General features: G+C 37.8%; 1 protein-coding gene across 5 annotated transcripts in view; it reads left to right on the top strand.

Annotated features, from left to right (window-relative positions):
* Gapvd1 (GTPase activating protein and VPS9 domains 1) overlaps positions 1-23697 on the top strand; it is a 674762-nt gene that overhangs the window by 211786 nt on the left and 439279 nt on the right. For all 5 annotated transcript variants that reach the window (XM_067138086.2, XM_067138089.2, XM_067138085.2 and 2 more), the window contains 2 exons: positions 14966-15109; positions 15529-15715. In XM_067138086.2, coding sequence (XP_066994187.2) covers positions 14966-15109; positions 15529-15715 — 331 coding nt within the window. The remainder of the gene's footprint in view (positions 1-14965; positions 15110-15528; positions 15716-23697) is intronic.

The raw sequence follows: 23697 nt of genomic DNA, 5'->3' as shown, positions 1-23697 counted from the left end.
TCCAAGTGATTTCAGGGTGTCTCACTGGTTTTGCTGTGTGAGACGGTGCATTGTTATGTAACAAAATCACTTTGCCATGTCTTCTGGCCCGTTCCGGTTGTCTTTCACTCAATGTGTCATTTCAATGAATAATTTGTTGGTGATAGCATTGTGCATAACAGTTTCACCGGGCTTCAAGAGCTCATAATAAACAATTTCGCTCCAGTGTCACCAAACACAAAGCATGGTCTTCTTGCCAAAGCAGTTTGGCCTTGATGTTGAAGGATCAACTTTGTCAGGTGACAGCCACGATTTTCTCCGCTTCAGGTATTCAAAATAAATCCATTTTTCGTCACCAGTCACAATTCGGTACAGAAATTATTTTCTTTCGTAGCCTTCAAGCAGCATTTCACAAGTGACTTAGGAATTTTCCTTTTGCTGTTCATTCAGATTATCTGGGACCTATTTACAGAGTTTATTGATCTTCCCTGTTGCTTGTAAATGTCTGCTGATTGTTTTGTTTGACACATTTAATGCTTGTGCCAATTTCTGATGAGTTTGAGTTGGGTCATCATCCAGTAACTCCGGTATTTACTCGTCTTCGCACTTTTGTGGGTCTTCCAGAGCGTACACTGTCTTTCACATTGAAATCACCACGTTTTAATTGTTGAAACCATGTCTGACATGTACTAATCAATGAAGTGTGTTCACCATATGTTTCTACTAGCAAACAATGACTTTCCACAGACTTTTTCTTTTGATTAAATAAGAAAAGCAATGTGTGCTGCAAACGTTCTTTTTCAGGCACTAACGTTGACGTGCTCACTGAACGATACAACACAGAGGCTAGTGTTCGGCGGAGTCAACTTGTGTGTGTTGGTAGGTTAACGTCAGATGAACAAACTGACGTATGTGTCAAATTCATATGCTGCATACTGTTCGCCAGCACCATCTCTTAGTTAAATTGGAAAAGACTTGTGCATACATCTGGTATGAACAGTGACAATGGCAAACCTTTTAAATTCAGTTATTTGTGTTACCAGGATATTTTAGAGGGAATAGTTAAAGTACTATATTCCCTTTTCATCCATGAACACCACTCCCCCTCTCCCTGACCCCCGTCCTCCTTTTCCATGACATGTACTTTTTAGTATAATGAATGAATGAATGAATGAATGAATGAATGAATGAATGAATGAATGAATGAATGACCGGGTCAGGAATGGAATGAATAAACCCCCTATCTAGCGGCAAGGGTAGGAATTGTGCTGGCTGCTGAAGCCTGTTGCGCTCCTCTGGGGCAATAATAAATGCATGACAGATGAAATGAAATGATATTCGAGAGAGTTGCTGGAATGAAATATGACAGGGAAAACCGGAGTACCCGGAGGAAAGCCTGTCCTGCCTTCACTTTGTCCAGCACAAATCTCACGTGGAGTGACTGGGATTCAACCATGGAACCCAGCGCTGCCCCCTGAGCCATGGAGGCTGGCTTTTTCAAGTGTAATTAAGTTTAAATTTTGAAAATGTTTTTAATGTGCATTTTAACATTAAGATAATGGGATGTGTCCTTGTTAATTATTTAATAGGGGTTGATGACCTTAGATGTTAGGCCCCTTTAAACAACAAGCAGCATCCTATCCCATCATCACCATAAGACCTATCTGTGTTGGTGTGACGTAAAACAAATTGTAAAAAAAAAATACATAGGCATAATGTGTTAGATATGTTAGGTAAAATATACACAGGTGTGTTTGTAAAAAGGATTATGAAGTGGGTGAAGGGGTTCAATCCAGGAGAGACTTCAGTCAGGCTTCAGAAAAAGGATGAGGACAACTGATAATATTTTTGTGGTGAAAAACATAATGGATAAATATGTAAAAAGGAAGGGTGGAAAATAGTATATCACTATTATTGACTTGAAGAAAGCATTTGATTTTGTGAGCAGAGGAGCTGTGGTGGCAAAGATGAGAAGGTCGGGGATGTCTCATAAATGATAAGAGTGGTTGAGAACATGTTCAGAAGTGAAGTGCTCAATTAAAATTAAGGAGGGAGTAGTAATTGGGGAAATTTTCTCCAATGTAGGGCTGAAACAGGACTGTAAGTTGTCGCCTATACTATTCTTACTGTCTGTAAATGATATTCAGTGTCGGCCTCCGGATCCCAAGATAGCGGGTTCAAACCCGGCAGAGGTAGTCGGATTTTTGAAGGGCGGAAAAAAGTCCATTCGACACTCCATGTCGTACGATGTCGGCATGTAAAAGATCTCTGGTGACACATTTGGTGTTTACCCGACAAAATTCATTAAATCTCAGCCATAGACGCCCAAGAGAGTTTCGGTTTACTCGATCTGCCATCTAGTGGGGGCCTAGAGTAAAACGGAACGTCGAAATTGACGAGCAGACAGTCAGATGGCGTCAAATTGAAATGCCTGCACACGGTAGCTGAGGCCATACGATTATTTTTTAGTCACAAGGCTTTGAGTCAGGGGTTTACCCAAGTCTTGAGAACCAGTATATTCCAGGTCTCATTTTTGTGGATGACATCATTTTGCTCACATTGAAGTATAAATGCAGTGGTAAATTACTGTAATGAGTGGAAGTTGCAAATGAATGTACAGAAAACCAAGGTAATGGTATGTAAAAACGGTTATAAATTGTCCAAGAATGAAAAATGGTGGATGGGTGAGACGAGACTAGAAGTTGTCAAGAAAGTAGAAGTATTTGGGTATGGTATTAAGTGGAAATGGAAAATGTGCAGAACAAATAAAAAGAGCCAAACTAAAGGGTATGAGTGCACTGTCAGCTATTAACATTTTGGATAAAATAATGCCCAACACTGATTACAGACTGTATAAGAATGTTTTTAATGCATTAATTCTAGGGTGTTGTATGGAGTGGAGATCTGGGGAGTTGAAGTGAAAGTTGCTAAAATAATTATGGGACTGTGGAGTGAGAATGCTGTGCAATGATGTACACTGCAGGCAGATATTTTTAAAAAGATAATCAAGTATTGGTTGAGACTGAAGTTGGGATCAGTTGGCAAAGAATTGCAGATAGCCTTCCAACACCAAAGCAAATATCAGACCAAGGATACTGGATGGGTGGGGTACGGAACATTTTGGAAATGGTAGGAATGGAATACTACTGGGAAGGGGATTGCGTAGAGCAGCTAAGAATATGTAAAAACATAGTTCTAAGAGTTAAGCAACTAATTGCTTCACAGTGCAAAAATAAGAGATAATTTATTTGGGTGAGGATAAATATAGACATTATAACAAATAGGAAAATGAGGAGCATACTATGGTGGTTAATTGGGGTACACAAAAATAAAGCATACAGACAAAATAGAGTTGAAAAGAAATGTTTACTGTTTAGAAAAAATGGGATAGGCACATCTTATAAAGAACTGTCTAGACACAAGGGAAATAAGAGAGAAATTTATAGACTAGAAAGAATGAGAAAAATGGAAACTTCTCTGACATGATATCCCAGAAACATGACCGACCAAAGCGGTCACCACAGCAGTCATCCTCAGCCCCTCCATATCATATCCGACTCCTGAAATGATTATAAGTATTGACTATCTAAAAAAAACCCAGAAGACATGCAAACTAATAGAACTATGGCATTAAATTAATTATGTGTTATGACTATAATCAAGGTACCTAACAGATCAAGACATCAACGGAGTTATCTTGTCTAGGTTGCCTCAGGCACAATTCTCTAAGTAGCATGTATCACTTCTTTTCCTTCCACCAGTTTATTACTCCACATTCCTCTAATAATGATGATTAATATTGCAATTCTTCCTGGGTGCAAGCACTCTCTGTTCAATAACTTTACAAACATATACAGCTGATTTTATTTAATCTATCAAATTTTCATGACAGTGTGTGTTCATTTTATGCTCTAAATATTAGAAAGACTATAGGTCAGCACCAGAAGTGATGAACTTGATAATATTCAAGTGTGATGAACTTGATAATATTCAAGTTGCTAAGTGATATTTTTGTGTTTGCATTTATATTAGTTAACTGTAGGTTGTACATGATCTATGAAAGAGTAATATTTATTTTGGACATCCTCAAGCAAATAGACGTCACAGAAGATAGTAACATCAGTTTTTTATTTTGCACGTTTTGGAAAATATTGGTTGGAAATTTAAGTTTAAAATTCCAAGTACAGGGTGATATTTCTGTGAATATTTTTAATAAATTCTATCAAAAAGATTTACCACCTATTATTCGCCCTGCGATATTATCCGTCTCTGTACCTGCTCCAAAATAAACTGAACACTACCTCAGATCCTTCCCATGCTCTGGCCCGACAATAATTTCCCGGTACAATGTGACTTTGGTTGTCTTTTACGGCCGGTTGTCCTTCCTGACGCCAGCATTATATGGAAGGATGTAATCACTATTGCGTGTTTCTGTGGTAGTTGGTAGTGTAGTGTGTTGTCTGAATATGAAGAGGAAAGTGTTTTAATGAACACAAACACCCAGTTCCCGAGCCGGAAGAATTAATCAAACATGATTAAAATTCCCAACCCGGCCGGGAATCGACCCTAGGTCCCTCTGAACTGAAGGCCTCATCACTGACCATTCAGCCAATGAGCCGGACACATGTTTTTCAATTATGCTATGGAATATTCAGTTTCGTAAACTGCATGCATCGATACCAGTAATTAAAATTACAATAAATAATACCCTCTCCTGGATCTATGGTTTCCAAGATTATGGGAGATGAGTGTTAAAATTATTATTGGCTTCAGGGTGCTGCTTGATGAGTTCCCATCTGGAATTAATGAAAGACTCATGACACTCTGTCTGAAACTCAAGAACAACCAAAGAGCTACGATAATTAGTGCATATGCCCCAACACTGAAGTCAGAAGATGATCAAAAAGAAGCATTCTATAACCAACTTGTTGAACTCCTGTCGAATGTACCAAAGTCAGACAAGCTTATTCTGCTGGGAGACTTTAATGCTCGGGTTGGCAGACAATCATCACTTTGGCCTGGAACTATTGGAAAAGAGGGTGTACGCAAAATCAATGCCAATGGAACCCTTCTACTCACGAAGTGTTCTGAATATGATCTTGTCATTACAAATACACTCTTCCGCCAGAAGGATAGATTTAAAACAACATGGCAACATCCCAGATCAAAGCACTGGCACTTAATCGACTACATTATTGTCCGCGCCAGAGATAAGCGCGATGTTCATATAACCAAATTTATGACCGGTGTTGATGATTGCTGGACCGACCACCGCTTAGTTCGATCTGTGATGGCTATACAGGTTCCTCCAAAATGGCGGATTCAGGGGAAGGCGATAAAACACTAACTAACTAACTACTGAACAACTTAGGAACAACAGTATCTAATCTGCCTATCAAGAACTATTGGCTGATAAACTTCCAAATGAATACCCAGAAGATATTGAGCAGCGCTGCTCGTTATTAAAATCAGCTATTATAGCAGCTGGCAAAGAAGCAGTTGGTGTTAATAAGAGGAAACATCAGGATTGGTTTGACGAGAACGACAAAGATATATGTGACCTAATTGATGAAAAGCGGAAAGCCTACAGTGCGTGGCAAAATGATCCAAATTCATTTCCCAAGAAACATAGATATCAACAACTCAAAACGGAAGTGCAGAAGAGATGCAGGATGATCAAGAATGAATGGTGGATAGGTAAATCAAAGGAAATAGAGAATTTAATTGCCTCCCACAACACTAGTGCCTTCTTCAGTGCTACCAAAGCAATTTATGGTCCCTCTACCAAAGGTCTTAATTGTCTAAAATCCAAAGACGGTACTGAAGTTCTTAAAGACTGACTCGATAGCTTCCCGTTGGAAAGAACATTTTCAAGACCACCTAAACAGAAACTCGCATGTCGAGGAAGATGTGTTTGCTGATATTCCACAACAGCCAATTCAAGATCACTTAGGTGACGTCCCTTCTATTCAAGAAATTGAGGAGACCATTCATCAGCTGAAGAATAAAAAGGCACCCGGACAAGATGGAATTCCAGCTGAGCTCTTCAAGGAGGGTGGTCCTTTGCTAATTCAGCATACACACATGTTGATTGTGAAAATATGGAACATGGGAACAATCCCTGCTGATCTACGGGATGCTTCCATCATCACTATCTTCAAGAAAGTGGATAAGACTCTGTGTAACAATTATAGAGGAATATCATTACTCTCTGTTGCAGGAAAAATTCTTGCTAGAGTATTGTCTAATTGTCTACTGCCATTGACTGAAATGTGACTACCAGAAACTCAGTGTGGTTTCAGGCCAAACAGAAGTACAATTGATATGATTTTCAGTGCAAGGAAAGTGCAGGAAAAGTCTAGAGAGCAAAACCAACCCTTGTACATGGCTTTTATCGATCTTGTCAAGGCGTTTGCTTCTGTTAATCGAGAAGCTCTATGCAGAATTCTAGCTCTGATCGGATGTCCAAACAAATACATACAGAAACTCAGACTGCTACACGACGGCATGTTTGCTACTGTTCTTTCTAATACAAAACCAGGAGACCCTTTCCGTATTTCTACTGGAGTCAAGCAAGGTTGTGTAATTGCTCCAACACTGTTCTAACTCTTTGTTGGAACTATACTACACCTTGTGGATGATAAACTGCCATCAGGAGTAGAACTTCTGTATAGAACTGATGGAAATCTGTTTAATATTAACAGACTGCGAGCTAAGGCCAAGGTGTCCTCAGTGTCAATTATACAGCTTCAGTACAACAATCAATGGCCAGTCTCTGCAAAACATAAATCATTTTCCTTACCTTGGAAGCCATCTCTCAACATGTGCAAACATTGATGCAGAAATCCAATACCGTTTAAGGTGCGCTAGTGCAGCTTTCGGTCGTCTCCTAAGAAGAGTGTTTGACAATCATAATATCGGTGTGAGAACCAAACTGTACATTTACAATGCTGTTGTAATTCCTACTCTTATCTATGGTTGCGAGACCTGGACAACCTACAGGAGAAACCTAAAAATGCCTGGGAAAATACCATCAACGATGCTTGTGGAGAATACTGAAAGTTAAATGGCAAGATCGTTGAACGAACATTAGCATACTCGAGGAAGCCAACACTACAAGCATAGAGGCTAAGATAGTCAGGCATCAGCTATGCTGGGCTGGTCATATCGTTCGCATGCCAGATACACGCCTCCCAAAGAAAATCTTCTACTCCCAACTAAAGAATGGCCAGCGTAACCATGGAGGGCAACTTAAATGATATAAGGATGTTCTAAAGTATAATCTTAAAAGATGTCATATTGATATGATCAACTGGGAAACTACAGCCGAGGATAGGCCCAAATGGCGTAGCATTGCATACAATGGAGTTGAACATCTAGGAAAAGATAGGAGAAGATTAAAAGCTGAGAGGAGGAACCGCAGGAAAGAACGAGTGAATGCAAGGGATGGCATTCTTGCACAACCATCTGCTGCAACTACTAGTGTGTGCTGTCACTACAATAAAATCTGTGCATCCAGAATCGGACTGTTCAGCCATCTGAGACGACACAATATGTCCAAATGACATTGTATTTATATACTACATATTCGTTGACGAATAAATGCCTATGATGATAAGGTGTACAGTACAGCGAGATCATTTTCAACTTTTGTTGAATCTTTATTGGGCTCAGGAATCACTATTATTTTGGGTCTCTTGAAAAGTGGTGGTAGGTGGCCAGTCTCCAAAATGTCCGATAAAAAGGCGGTAAACCACTTCAGTGTAGCTGGTCCACAATGCAGTCGAAACTCAGGGTAAATTCCATTGATACTTGCAGCTTTCCCTGGTTTTATGCTCTTGAGAACTATTATGATCTCATTTAATTAAAAGGAGACTGAAAATGTTGAGGATATTGGTGCTAAAAAAAGTTTTTTTTTATATTCAGCGAGTTTTGACTTGTCTGCGAAGGCCTTTTTCTTTTGTGCCATATGAGACAGAGATCATATATTTGACCATATTATTCAAATTGATGTCAGTTTATGGTCTGTTGATGGTTTAGGATGTGTCCAGGTTTCTTATAACGGACCATGCTTATCTTCTTGAGTGAGTATGATCTAGGGTGTCCACACTTTCTTGCCATATTTTCATTCTTATAACCTATAAATTTCATTCTGTATTGAAGTGCAGTTATAAGAAATTGGCCCTCTTGTCAATTTATTTCTTACATTTTCATCTAAAAAATGGATTAGGTGTGTAGCAGTGCCAGCTTCACCATTGTGTTCAAATTTTTTAAGCTGCCACTTGCTGTCTTCATTCCAGCCTGGAATATACTGTCTGCGATAACTTCTGAGTCTTACATAAAATCAGCTTCATGGTCCGTATCGCACTTCAATAGATTCACAATGAAGTATTTATTTATTTTCCACCTAGTCGATACAATGATTGCCTAAGGCAATTTTTATTGGTCAAAAGTGGTACATGTTTTGTATATTATCAACATCTTCAGCCACATAACACAGTTTAGATGAAAAATATAAAATTGACAAAGTAATGCTTTAGAGGAAGGACCCTTCCTCTAAAGCATTACTTTGTCAATTTTATATTTTTCATCTAAACTGTGTTATGTGGCTGAAGATGTTGATAATATACAAAACATGTACCACTTTTGACCAATAAAAATTGCCTTAGGCAATCATTGTATCGACTAGGTGGAAAATAAATAAATACTTCATTGTGAACTTCTGAGTCTGCAACATTTGCCAGCACTTTTTATTATCCCAGTGAATCTTCTGTAGTTGTACATTGGCGTGATCCATCTTGTGCGAGTCAGTTTGTGTGGAGAATTTAGCCCAGTCTGCCTTCTTAAAATTCAGTCTTAGGTTAGAGTGTGACTGAATGATGAGTGCATAAATTCCCACCTGGAGAATTACAGTCTATGTGAAAATCTGTCGGCTACATTACATCTCACTTGGTGGTATGAGCTCCAAGATTGCATTATGAAGCTGAGATCAGGTGTACTGTATATGCTTCGTTCCAGCAACCACAGTGTAAGGTTGCTTTGTCTTTAGCATCATAGATAAGCTCCATGTTTTCAGTTTCCATCCAATCGCAAAGCTTCCCCAGTTTGGCTGTTCTTTGCAACAGTGGAATGATTTATTCAGTCAAGTATTTATATATTGAGAAGAAATGATCTGCTACCTGCTTTCATAGCTCTAACTACAGCACTACTCATACACTATGCTGATGCATCTGTGATTTTATCAGTAGAATTTTTTTTTTTTTTTTAAGTTCATCCTGAATATTACAAATTCTTGAAAACACTATAATAGTATTTGACGAAATTTGACCGTAATCGGTCCTTAATTGGTCCGTATTGACTCATAACAATAATGTATAACGGGTGATTGTTTAGTCAGCCCTGTCAATATATTATCAGTATTTGATTTTTTACAATATTTTACATGTACATGTTTCGCGAGCCTCTACTCCCTTCATCAGCGCTTTCTACATCAATATCAATCTTCCCCAAATTCCAAGATCTAACATCCCCCTGTTTTACATTAAACATTGCCATTTATAATATTGACTCTAACCCATATACAGTGGTAGTCAAAATAATAGAGCCACCTGGCAAAGGTTTGGAATAAAGTGCAAATTTATTACTAGACACGTTTGTACTATGATGGAAACAAAATTTTACGTTGTACAGGAACCATTACAACAGAGTCACATTTTACCACAGTCAGTTATATAGATAACACAACTCAAACTAATCAGTAATATTCAAAAGAATACCAGACCACAGGGTCAAAAAAATAGAGCCAATTGACACAAATATTTTGTACTTGATCTCAGTCTTATAAAATTTACAGGAGCAGTCGTTTTTTCATAGGAGTGCATTAGTACTTCGTGGGGTAACCCTTATTTTTGAGGATTGCCCTGCACCTCTTACCCATAGAGGTGAGTAAACGCCTGCATTCGTTGCTGATGATCTCTGGATTTCTTCCCAAAGTTTATCTAAAGATGTAGCTTTTGAGCGGTCAATTCTCTTGTCTACGATCTCTCATAAGTTTGTAGGATGCTAAATGGTTTATTTTGTCACCCGGGACTTCAACCAGATAACTTTCAGTTTGATGCCTATAGAACCTCATTCGGCTATGGAATATTTTCCCTGCCCTCCTGGATCATATAATATTAAACCGTCTGCATATTTCTTGATATGTCAATGCTGCAATCGTCTTCCAACAATTAAAACAACGGGACGCACTTGGTGCTAGACATTGTTATATCCTTGCTCACCAAGCGGCTCTCTTGTAAATATGTATATAAACTGTAAATTCTCAAATGTTCAATTGGATAATGTAAATTTACTGTATAGTTATCAACCATTGACAGTAATTTTTGTTACAAACATGATGCCGAGCACTATACCCTTTCTCCCATGCCTGTTAAATGTAAATAATTTGTAAAAACGTTATAATTTCCTATGAGTGTGTCAATTATTCTTCGGAGCACCACTGCTAGCTCTGCTAAAATTGCCCAGTAATTTTACGCATTGGTGCCGACTACTTAGTCTATAAACTTATATTGTCAACTATCACCATTGTACAAGTGTTTCTCGTACTTAATTTTCCCATTGTAATGTATATTAATGTGAGCATGTTAAATACTAATCAGGTACCTGATTTTTGCCTTGAGGAGGTGATTTGACTGATGATGCCCTCAATGAAGGGCGAAACATGTCTCAAGTGGAATTAATAATAAATTCCTAAATGTAAAAATTTATATGTATTGAATAGGTGACCAAATAAACCATTTAGCATCCTACATTCAGCATCTTCAATACGGATTAACAATGATTTTTATCATTTGTTTGTTTTGCCAGTCTAATGGCATTCTGGACTTGTTTTTGCGTAACGTGTAAATCTTTGGCTCTTTGATTCATGGACATCCCACTTTTGAACATCCGAAACATTACTATACGCTCATCATCACTTGTATGCTTTGCTCTGCCCATCTAGAAGAATGTAAACAAAACCAAACATCAATTTACATACAAAATAATGTTGAGTGGAGGTTTGTTGACAAATAATATCGCTAGCCCCCATAACAACTGCAAATCATCAATTTCAACGAGACTTCTGTAAAACGGCTCTATTATTTTGACCCATAAGATTCTTACCTTCATGCATATTTTTGCATGTCTAGCTCAAATACTTCCTTTTGCACGACTACAGATAGCAGCGACGTCTTCCCTGATGTTGTCTAAAAGGGACTGACAACATGGCACTCGTGGAGATTTTGCGAACTAATAGGTGTCTTAGTTCTTCATCCCGTCAATAGAGGTGGCTCTATTATTGTGACCACCACTGTATATACACTGTTCATTTCTTGTTAATGTGTGTTTTAATGTAACACATTCACACATACTAGAACACTTTAAAACACTTGTGAAAAGTTCAAATATTCCTCCTATATTGTACAACTCTTACCAATACGTATCATAACCTTGGATGGATTTTCTAGCCGAATTGGCCACAGATAAACTATTTCTTGTCATTATTTGAATTGTTGTTGCCATTTAATCATAGGCCTATTAAAAATCAACTTTTTTTTTTTTTTTACATCGCTCCAACACAGATAGGTCTTGTGGCGACGATGGGATTGGAAAGGCCTAGGAATAGGAAGGAAGCGGCCGTGGTCTTAATTAAGGTACAGCCCCAGCATTTGCCTGGTGTAAAAATGGGAAACCACGGAAAACCATCTTCAGGGCTGCCGACAGTGGGGTTCGAACCCACTATCTCCCGAATAATGGATACTGGCTGCACTTAAGCGACTGCAGCTATCGAGCTCGGTAATCAACTATCGTGTTTAAAACTTTTTGATGTTAAAATCCTTTCTAGGAAGCACTGATTTATTATTAAATTATAAAACACATTAGGATTTAGTTGTGTATTTTTGCTATCAGGCCAGATGAAGTCGTGCTTTCGTGCTTATCGAGCTCGGTAGCTGCAGTCGCGTAAGTGCGGCCAGTATCCAGTATTCGGGAGATAGTGGGTTCGAACCCCACTGTCGGCAGCCCTGAAGATGGTTTTCCATGGTTTCCCATTTTCACACCAGGCAAATGCTGGGGCTGTACCTTAATTAAGGCCATAGCCGCTTCCTTCCCATTCCTAGCCCTTTCCTGTCCCATCGTCGCCATAAGACCTGTCTGTGTCAGTGCGACATACAGCCAGTAGCTTTCGTGCTTTAAGTCATCTGGCCTGATAGCAATAATTTACAACTAAATCCTGATGTGTTTTATAATTTAATAATAAATCAGTGCTTCCTAGAAAGGAATTTAACATCAAAAAGTTTTAAATAAGATAGTTGATTTTTAATGGGCCTACGCTTGAATGGCAACGGCAATTCAAATAGTGACAAGAAACAGTTTATCTGTGGCCGACTCGGCTAGAAAATCCATCTATGGTTATGATACATATTGGTAAGAGTTGTACAATATAGGAGGAATATTTGAACTTTTTACGAGTGTTTTAAAGTGTTCTAGTATGTGTGAATGTGTTATATTACAACAGACATTAATAAGAAATGAACAGTGTATATATATGGGTTAAAGTCAATATTATATATAAATGGCAATGTTTAATGTAAAACAGTGATGTTACATCTTGGATTTTGGGGAAGATTGATATTGATGTAGAAAGCACTGATGAAGTCGAGGCTCCCGAAACATGAACGCATAAAACATTGTAAAATATCAAATACTGATAATATATTGACAGGGCAGACTAAACAATCACCCGTTGTACGTTATTGTGATAGTATTTGCACATTGTAGATTCGTTGAGCACCCTTCTGTTTACATGTTTTCCTAAAAATTCCCGAAGCTGCCCATTATGTAATTTCCACAATGGAAAGGGCTAGACATGGGAAGAAAGCGAAACCTCTGAAACTTTCAGCCTGTGGAACGACACTGTTACTCTGAGGCTATTTTGTCGGTTGCCTAAAGAAAATTTTAATGGTGAAAATCACGAATGCATTTATGAAATGTCGTTATTGTGCTGATTTACCACAGCGAAACCCACTAGAGAAACTTGTTCTCCTCTTAAACAAGTTGACCACACAGACCTGTGTTCTGTGCAAACCCAGTTAAGAGTTTTCTAAATACAGTATGTCTTAGAAATTCTTGACACGATTTGCAAGCTTTTGACACTCCTCAGTAATATTTTCTTTTAATATATTCAAAGGTTGTAATTCTGCTGTAGCAGTCTAGTAACAAGATGGATTCTTGAGGCTTTAAGTGACACCTTCTTCAACTAATAGTCAGAATGGTCGGCACCTGGGGGCTGGTACTACTTTTCTGATGTTACCTGGAGTATATTTTGTCTCCATACGTTAAGCAGTGCAATGTGACTTGATGCTAGAAGTTAGTGGAGATGTTTGGTTCTAATGAAATCTATTATAATTCTTATTACTAGGGCTCGGATGTTTAGGAAAAGTCATATTTTTTCTTTGTCTCTATTTTCTGACTTGATTGGATTTTGGTGCAAATCAGGGGATTATCGCCACAATTAAGTGATTTTTATTTGTCATATAAAAGCATATTTTGGCAAATTTTTGTCACATTTTGAGCTTTTTTCGTAGAAACGGCATATTTCGGTCATATTTTGGTGGTTTGGCGAGAGCTGTAGCTGTGCAAAATCATTGTGAACTTTCCGAATGAGAACTAGTATTCACAAAACTGCTTTTCCATCTCTGCCTCTTCAATGCAGGAATTGTTTTCCTCCAGTTTGTCAGAAAGTCTGGCATATATTAAGTCGAACTTTCTAATTATATCGAGTGCAATTACTCGTTTAGTAGCTGCTATCTTAGAAATTCATGCAAGTATTGAAATTGTGAGAAGTGTTGAACTTTCAGCACAACAGTGACATGGAATAGTTGGTGTCAGTGTAAAATGGAAACTTGAAAATGTGCTTAATCGAAGTGACGCTTTTTGCTGTGTGTGCAAGATAATGTTCTTACAGGAGAAGGCACCAGTACATTTCAAGATAAGTGCATACTCGACAGCCGTGATTTAATATTATTTAAATAGCACCAGTAACTTCTTGTGACATAGAAAGGAGCTTCTCTTCTTACAAGAATGTGTGAAGTGATAATCGAAGGTCTTTCATGCCTGATGCTTTGAAGATGAATCTTGTCATACACTTCAATACCACCCATGGAGAAGAATGAAAAAGTTCTGTTAGTATGCACTATTTGCCCTGCTGCCATACCATAATGTATCGAAAGACATCTACTTAAATCATTTCGTGGTGCTCAATTTAAACTTTAACACATATGCGCAATATTAATGTAATCTGGACTTAAACATTCCAAATTATTTTTTCAAAAATAGATTGATTTCTAGTTTCCTCGTATTTCAAACCATCAATGAAGGGTGCAAACATGTTTTGACTTTTAAAATATTGTGTGATCAGATAATCTTAGCAAACTTAGTACTTTATAGGTATGTATTAAAAAATGTTTGATAATTAAATCTAGGACAATAGACTGTGAATAACTGCTAAACATGTATATTCAGAGAAATAATATGAAAGTAAGAATAAAGAATTTAGTTAAGAAACATTTATCAAAGGAATTGCCATTTTGATTTATAACTTACTTTAAAATGGCCATATTTAGATTAATAATTTTTAGGTCATATTTTGTAATATTTAAGTCATATTTCATCGCTTTTGAGGTCATATTTTGTCACTTTTGAGGTCATATTTACTTGCTTATTTGGGCTATTTTTAGATCTTAAACATCCAAGCCCTACTTATTACTGTTTTTAGTTGGACATTAATCTTCCAGATATGCAGTCTATTGAATCACAGCAGCATATATTGATCAAAAATTACTTTTCTTTCTATCCATATTTTGAATATGAATAATTTACTGTGGAATTTAAACGTCTTGTGGTGATTTATCCTTTAACTATCTTCACCGTATCTTCCATGTTTCAGGATTGTGTATCTTCCCTGCTAGATGCCATGTTGGAAGGAACTAGTACAGGTCTTGATGAGGATCCATCGATCACAGATAGCTGTAAGCTTCAAGGCTTAACTCGTGCAGCTGCATTGTTCACAGAGACAGAACTTCATAACCTGGTAAATACACATTTTTGTAAAGATCTTGTAAAGCAACTCTTACAAGCAGATGGAGCCAAAAATCTGCATTTGGGAGGCAATTGTTTTGAACTCCACCACTGGCTATCTGTCCTGAGAATATTTTTCTGCCATTTCCCATTTCAATTCCATGTAAATGCTGGGACAGTTCTTATTCATAGGCCACAGCCAACTCTTCCACTTTCTTACCCAGTTTCATTCATCATCATTCTTTCATCTTCATTAACTCAACTGAGTTTGGTGTCATAAAGGACATCTGACCATAAAGATATGCTGTATAATTTCATTTCACCTTATCCCTGGCACTGTATCAAGAAAACTGAATTAAGGGGTATACATTCATAACTGTATTGCAACTCTTGTTTTATCCTAATAAGTTTATTTGATTTCATTGTGAATAGGTTAACTTCCTGCAGGCAGTAGCTGCAGACAATACAGAATCTCAAGTTGACAAGAAGGAGCTCCGAACTTTATTGTTACAGTTGCCAATGAGTACAGTGAATGGTCATGCTTGTAATACAACAGGACTGAAACCAAATTCCTCTCCTCACGAAACGCCTAACAAGCGTGCTGGTATACTTGGTAAAGGTAAGTTCATAAGAGAAATTCCGTATTGCATCTGCTCACCACTTGCAGTATAATAGAAAGAAATCAACATATGTGGGAGAATACATATCACAGATGTGAACACACAACTGAAAAATGAATACAGTGGTTGGTCTGTGGGGGTGGAGAAATCAATAGGAAGGAAAACGAGCAATACACTTATGATAACATTGACAAACTCAAATGTCTTCACCACATGCTGTCATATTCATGGATAGATTCCTTGTCAGTTTAGTACTTCTAGTTTATTTCTTCTCAAATTCAGATGAGCTCATTTCTCTCTGTCCGACTTGTTGGCTGAAAGGTCAGCGTACTGGCCTTTGGTTCAGAGGGTCCCGGGTTCGATTCCCGGCCGGGTCGGGGATTTTAACCTTAATTGGTTAATTCCAATGGCACGGGGGCTGGGTGTATGAGTTGTCTTCATCATCATTTCATCCTCATCATGACACGCAGGTCGCCTACGGGTGTCGAATAGAAAGACCTGCACCTGGCGAGCCGAACCCGTTCTGGGATATCCTGGCACTAAAAGCCATACGACATTTCATTTCATTTCTCCCTACTAGTTTCATCAGAGGGGTGGTTTGGAAGCTGTTTTTAAGTGAAATCTTCACTCTTGGGGGTAGTATGACATGAGACGAAAGCTAAAACAAACACTGGAAAGAAAGAGACAAAATAATTAATGACAAGGAACACAGGACAGATGGTTGAAACCAAATAGAACTCAGTGGACTGAATACAAAACAAATTTTTCTCAGTGTTGTGTTTGATTGTTGTTTCTTATATTTATCCAGGTATTATTATTTCTATTAGTATGTTTAATGGGCTTACATGTAGTGCCATAAGCTAATATAATAATAATAATAATAATAATAATAATAATAATAATAATAATAATAATAATAATATCAAAAGTTAAGTTCTTGGGAGAAATTTCAGAACCGTTCGAAATCGGAACTGGTGTCCGACAGGGAGATGGACTATCCCCACTACTATTCAATTTAGTTTTGGTAAAAGTGATTCGTGAATGGAGAAAAGAAACTAAAGGAATAAACATTGGCAGACTTCTTAAAGACAAAATTCACCTTCATTGCTTAGCTTTTGCAGATGACCTTGCGATCCTTTCGAACAACAGACAAGAAGCAATCCACTCCATAGAAAAATTGCATGAAATAGCCGCAAAAACCAGACTTCAAATTTCATTTGGAAAGACGCAGTTTATGGAAGGAACTAAATCAAGATTCGACAATCAACCATTAATCACCAAATGTGGAATAATTTCCCAAGTAGACAAATTCAAGTATCTAGGTGAAATTATTCAGCCAGCAGTGTTAAATCAGGAAGGTAACAAAGAAAGAACTGCTAAACTGCAAAGGCCTTACAAAATCACATGGAACAGGTACAACAAAAGATGTATATCAAAAAAAGCAAAATTACGACACTACAATACAGTCATCAAACCAGAGGCACTTTATGCATCTGAAACACTGATCATTGGCGGCAGGTCACAAATGAAAAGCATTGAGAAACAAGAGAGGAAAAGTCTCAGAAAAATCCTAGGACCAAAGTTCGAAAATGGAATTTGGATGAAAAAGAAACCACACAAAATTTTTCAATTCACAGAAAAAATCACAGATACCATCAGAAAAAGAAGACTAAAATTCTGCAGACACCTACACAGAATGGATAACAACAGGCTGACAAAGAAAATTCTAAATCTAGCTCTAACCCTGAAAATCCGCAACAATTGGTTAGCAGAAATTCACGAAGATCTACAAGAAATGGGTATTGAGGATGAAACCATTCAAGATAGAATGAAATTTAGAAGCTTAGTAAACAAACATAAATTTGCAGAGAAACCAACAAGAAAAAATACAGGCTGGACAGAAACACGCAGAAAGGAACACAGTGAAAAAATGAAGAGATGTTGGGAAGAAAAGAAGAAGAAACATTGTGCAAAATAAGTTCAAATGCGCTTCACAGTTGGGCACAATGAATTAAACATAAATAAATAAATAAATAAATAAATAAATAAATAAATAAATAAATAAATAAATAAATAAATAAATAAATAAATAAATAAATAAATAAATAAATAAATAAATAAATAAATAATAATAATCTTGTAGTTTTTTTTTTCTTCTTCTTCTTCTGACTTCACCCAAGTACAGTAGTTCTACAGAGATTTTTATTGGTGCTGCCAATAATTTACTGTCCTTTTCCTGACTGCACTAAGTTTGTGCTGCATTGTCACTCATGTTAAAACCACTATAATAGCATAGCGTATCGAAGAGAAGTGTGACATCATCATGAGTTACCTGGACCGCCGCACAGATGGCACTGCCATCCACAGTGATGACTGAGCACAAGGATAACAGACGTATTATTGGGACTACTACTTCAAAATCTACTAAGAAACTCAAGCATGCCACTTACGTTTGAAAATGATTTCATCTGCTGGACGCTTTGGAATATTTCCTGGATGATTTCGCTCCCTTTGAAGTAACTAACTCCCTTTTTATCTCTTTTGTGTGGAAGAAGAATCAACATTTCAAGTAGTGAAATACGAGTTTTGGTAGCAAACACAGCACATGATCTTCACAGCACCTCAACTGCGATGACTTCACTTTAATAACATCTAATTTATCCAAGCACTCTAAAGTATCACCCCATAAACTATCCATACTTGATAGCTTTTCCGCAACAACATTTTCCACTCGCAACAGCACATTATAAACACTTTCCGACGCATACGTGTAATATGTGGCGCTTTGCATTGAGCTGTTAATCTTTAATTAGTGTTGGGGAAGTAGGCTCATTGTTAGTCGGTTCGCCGAAAAGGAAAGGACTACATAAATCACACTGAATCACTTTTGCAATATTCCCATCCAGCTAAATGATAAACTAAGTCTTCTTTGCTACAATTCCGCCCACTTAAGTCAGGTAAACTGTTTTCCCAGTCTGGTATTTGAATTTCATTTTCGATGTTCACAATTTTTTCCCAGGTTTCATCTACAGCTTGTGTCTTCACTGCACGATTTTTTACTTTCTTTTTCTCTTGCAAGAATATGCATTTGATTAACAAGAGACGTCAACGGGGATTCAGCTCTGTACTCACAGTTTCCACCAGACGATAAGGCAAGTTTAGTCGGTACGTAAATAGACTGCAACATGTATAAATGTAGAAAGTCAATAGTGGACGGATGATCATCACAACTTAGTGATCGCAGGATACCGAAATGACATTCCAGGGGATCATGATTAAATTTTCCTGTCAAAACGTATCTATAATTGTGTTCCCACAAATATTCAGACACTTCTAAGGTACTTTCCACGGCAACTCTTAAAGACTCCAGTATCCTTTGTGAAGCGAATGAATTTTGAGTATCTCTGAGAACATTCTGCCATTTAATTAAAGTTTCATGTGCCTATGATCCTTTATGCAGTGCTTGAGTGGGAATAGTGGAATTTAATGTGTCAATCAGACAGTTCAAATCGCTTGTGAAAATTTTCGTGTGGTTACTGTCTTCTAAACCCTGTGTTTTAATACCCTGATAGAATGCTATATCATTAGCGACTGATCTACTGAATAGTTGAAATGCCAGTCTTACATTCATTCACTGAAGCGAATTAGGATCCAAGTGGGCAGAGGTCAGTTTGTAGCAAACTTTAAATCCGTAAAATTCAGGAGACGAGTCACATTCGTAAACTTACCTGTAGAATGTATAATCAACAATATTGCCATTATAATTAACCTGTCCTTTGTCATGAAAATGATTTCTTGCACATTTAAATCTATGTGGCGCATCTGAAAATGCCCATAATTTTCTGTTGGAGTCAGCTGGATTGGAAATATAACACTTCAGATTCTTCATGTTACCAGATATTCCTAAGCATTTCCACAACTTTTTATTCGACTGGCTACCATCCGATGTGAAACCAATGATTCGGACACCTACTTGCTCTAATTGTATGATGACTTGAATTAGAATGTTTGCAATTGTATCACCAGGGGGGCGTTCCGGCTAGCATATATCGCTATAGGTTGTATCCAGTTATATAGAAAAGGAATAAACATAAAAACTAGAGCATGATTTGCCAACTGACCCTTGCTTTTATCTTCAGTAAATTTCCCCAAATCAACAAAACCATTCACTTGCAATGATTCCGAGTTAAAGCAAATTTCTTCTCGTAACTTTACCTTGTCAAATATCAACATCCCTAAGCATTCATGTTCCTCCTTTCCATTAAATAATTCTGCTACGGCAGCGGTAGCATGCTCATTTATGCCGTACAAACATATTAGGCCCTTCATCAAATTTCTCAAGTGGGATTCAGGAGGCAAAGGCAGCAAGTCATGATTTAAACAGTGCCGATAACCCTTGTGAGACTATTTTTAAAAGAAGTGCATCAAGAAATTCATCACTATATCTCATTCCTTTTTTACTTTTCGCTTGACATTTCTTTAACATTGTATCGACTATAATTTTCTGTTTTTCTTTTTTTTTTTCTTTTTTTTTTTTTTTTCTCTCTGAGAGAACCAAATTGTTTGACTGAGTAAAATTTATCTTTGATTTTATATCAGAGATGTCTTTTTCAAGCAAATGTATCTTAGCTTTAGTGACATTGAGTTGATTCTGCATTCTAATGAAATTACATTACTGATACTTCAATCTCCTCTTTAATAACGCAATTGTTTTCCTAGCATCTGCGACATTAGAGCTTTCTTCAACTGCTGAGCATACAGGTTGATCACTATCACTGATATTTACGATCTGCTCAGGGCTCTTATTAGAGAAATCTCTTTGTGTGGATTGCCTATTCGTGGGGCAGTTGCGTTTCTTAACTGCCTTAGAAATATACTTGGGTAGATTAGGAAATATGTGAGGGAATGCTTCTGGTTTTAATTTCCAGTGCTGTCTTGGTATCTCTACTCTTTCACCATTCACCGTAAATGAGTCATCACAGAAGTGAATGTTACACACAAAACAGTTATGAGTTAATTTTCTGTCTTTTCTGTGGATAGCCTTCTCCCATTTCAGTAAAACACCACTCTCTTTAGGGGGCTTAAAGAAATGCCTACCTGAAGACGATTGGTCATATCCAGATCTGCAGCTGGGTACAGAACATGAGGGCATTATGTGGTAGTTTCCTCCCGCACTGATATACGTTGCCTTATAACACAATAGCGACAAAGACCGAGGTATTTAAAACATAACACTTCTCACACCACTCAGTCGTGAATATAATGCAAACTGTCGAAACATCTCTGACAGCGACAATAATTATCAATAAAAATTACTACAACTAAAGGCAAATATAACACAGGCTAATGACCAAGAGTCGCTGTTGACATCACATTCGCCTGTGCTGCCACCAGGCGGGTGTCCCACCAACTTCTTGAGCTATCTTACGGGCGAACGGAGAAGATGTCGCACTTCCTCTTCGATATGCTATGGTAATAGTATGCTTGTTACTGCACTGAATAAATCAGCAAAGTGACTAGACGCAACATCAGCTATTGTAAATATAAACAATATTAAGCTAGTTGCATCTTGTCCGTGAGTAGGGCAGGGTGGGAGGCAGTGTGGATATTTATGACCATGGCAAACTAGAAGTGACATTATTCATCAAGTCAGCCAGTTAATCTGACGGAGGTTGTCATGATAAATTCCTTCATCATTGCCGAATATGTTGCATCATGATGATTCCAGTTCCAAGAAGTATGATCCCTACCATTTCTAGCATGAGGCAGAGGCTCATCGTCTTTTGTTTCCCTCTATTGTTTTGTAATCATATAGTGTGTTTTGTGGAATAAGAATTATGAAAAATGCTAGTAGTATGCGGGGGCATACTTTTCGGGCAGTATAATATACATAACCAAATGCTTATACTTTTGTATAACTGAAGTATTTGCAACATTCCCATGCTCTTTAATCGAATATGGAATAAGAAAGTGCTCCAATTCAGTGACGCAAGGAAATTGTAGTACCACTACGAGAACCAGACGGATCTAAAATCATTGAATAGTTATGAGCTAATCTGCCTTAAAAATGGTGTATGTAAGTTTCTGCCCTTGCTGGCAAGTCCTAGTTTTCATATTACACTGTATTTTGGTATGGGCTAGATGTTACTTTCATTGACCTGTCCCAGTCCCATCCTTGGCTTTGGCAGTATGAACTGACTTTAAGAGATGCCATTCCTTATGCAGTTAGTCCCTGTGATGAATGGTGTCATAACTTAGCATTAGGGTCGGTTTGTGCATGCACTTCAGCAGGCTTGGTAGACTGGCATGTAATAGCAATTTCTGGCTTGGTGAGGAAAGCAGTGGAAAACTACCTTCTCATTTCCCTGGCATGCCTCTTCAGTGATGCCTAGGCCATCTATAACAGTTGATGGCAGAGCTATTAGGATCAAACTAGCCTTTGTTTGAGAAATCTTGCGAAATTGGTTAGCCAGTGACTTGTGTGAATCTTGGAGAGAGGCCTTCTGCATACCGGTATTGTTTTTATTCACATTGGTCTGCCTCTAACCATCTTGTCAGACTGCAGAGCCTTGTTTAGGAGGTTTTTCTTCAAAGAGAACATCAGGTCTCTGTATTTGTATCATGAGAAGACATGAAATTACCTGGTGCTCTAGTACTATCTCCAGCCTTGTCTCCCATGGAGACTTTGATGTAATTTGTCAGTTTTTATTTAGAATTTATCCCTCTGGCTGTTTCAAGTCAGAGTAAGGAGAAAAACATTACGCAGAAGGAAGGAGGGTTCCTCAGCATCTATTTTCTTCATGACTAACTCATCACTGTATTTAGAAACTTTGTTCAGCTTGGGCAAGGTTGTGGTTGCTGAGATAGCTCTAACTAGTTATGAACCAAGTCTGTATATGAGCTCTACAGCATGGTTTTTAGTTTTTATTGGTGAAGTGGAAGAAAAACAGTGAAGTCCATTTCCTTTGACATGGTATAAATTAGTATTGACTGTATATATCTGTAGAAAAACAAACAAGAGTTCACTGCCGAGGTAATAAATGTTATTTAAAACGTAATGTTATTTGTAAAAAAGTGTTGATGAGGAGTTATTACAAAGATCACACCAGGAATGTCTGTTGATGTATGTTACTGAATCTCAAATGCAATTTTCTGGCCACACTATCTGCATGTCTGGATATAGACATTTGAAGACTACACTGGTGTGGACCCCTACTGGAGAAAAGCAAGGCTGACATCAAAGACCTTTCAAATAGTTAACGTCTCTTGAGATGATGCCAAGTCTGTTGGAGCTGACCAACAATGCTGGGTGTGGTTAGGGGCACGCAGCTGTGAGCTCGCATCTGGGAAATGGCTTTGAATCCTACTGTCGGCAGCGCTGAAGATGGTTTTCCGTGGTTTCCCATTTTCACACCAGGCAAATGCTGGGGCTGTACTTTAATTAAGGCCACGGCCGCTTCCTTCCCATTCCTAGACCTTTCCTGTCCCATTAGACCTATTTAAATAAATGCAGTAATTACGTTTTGGATATTTGCGTGAAGAATGTTTACTGCAAAATAGAAGTTCCTAGGCCTTTTGTATCCCATTGTCGCCATAAGACCTATCTGTGTCGGTGCAACGTAAAGCCAGTAGCAAAAAAAATTTTCCCATCTTTACATACAGTTGTTCCTAGGCATTCCCGTGCTTTTTCTACTACAGAATCCCTGTATGCCTCCCATTCACTTTCCATTGTTTGGAATCTGCAGACAGATTTCTCTTTCTCTGTCCTAGGCCTAGAGATAGATAGTTCACAACAGAACATTAAAAATTCCCAGAAAACCTGCACATTCCTAACAGATTTCCTGAATTCAAAGTCTGTTAAGATATAGTCTGTTAGGAATCTGGTGCCCCTACCCTCCCATGTGTGTAGCAGTGAATAGCCTTAAGCTTGAAGAATGTATTTGTAACTGCCAATCCCATACTGACCGGCCCCGGTGTGTAG

This window comes from Anabrus simplex, chromosome 1, assembly GCF_040414725.1.
Source record: "Anabrus simplex isolate iqAnaSimp1 chromosome 1, ASM4041472v1, whole genome shotgun sequence".
NCBI lineage: Eukaryota > Metazoa > Arthropoda > Insecta > Orthoptera > Tettigoniidae > Anabrus > Anabrus simplex.
The sequence above is the reverse complement of the archived record's forward strand: the minus strand, read 5'-3'. Positions and strand labels throughout refer to the sequence as shown.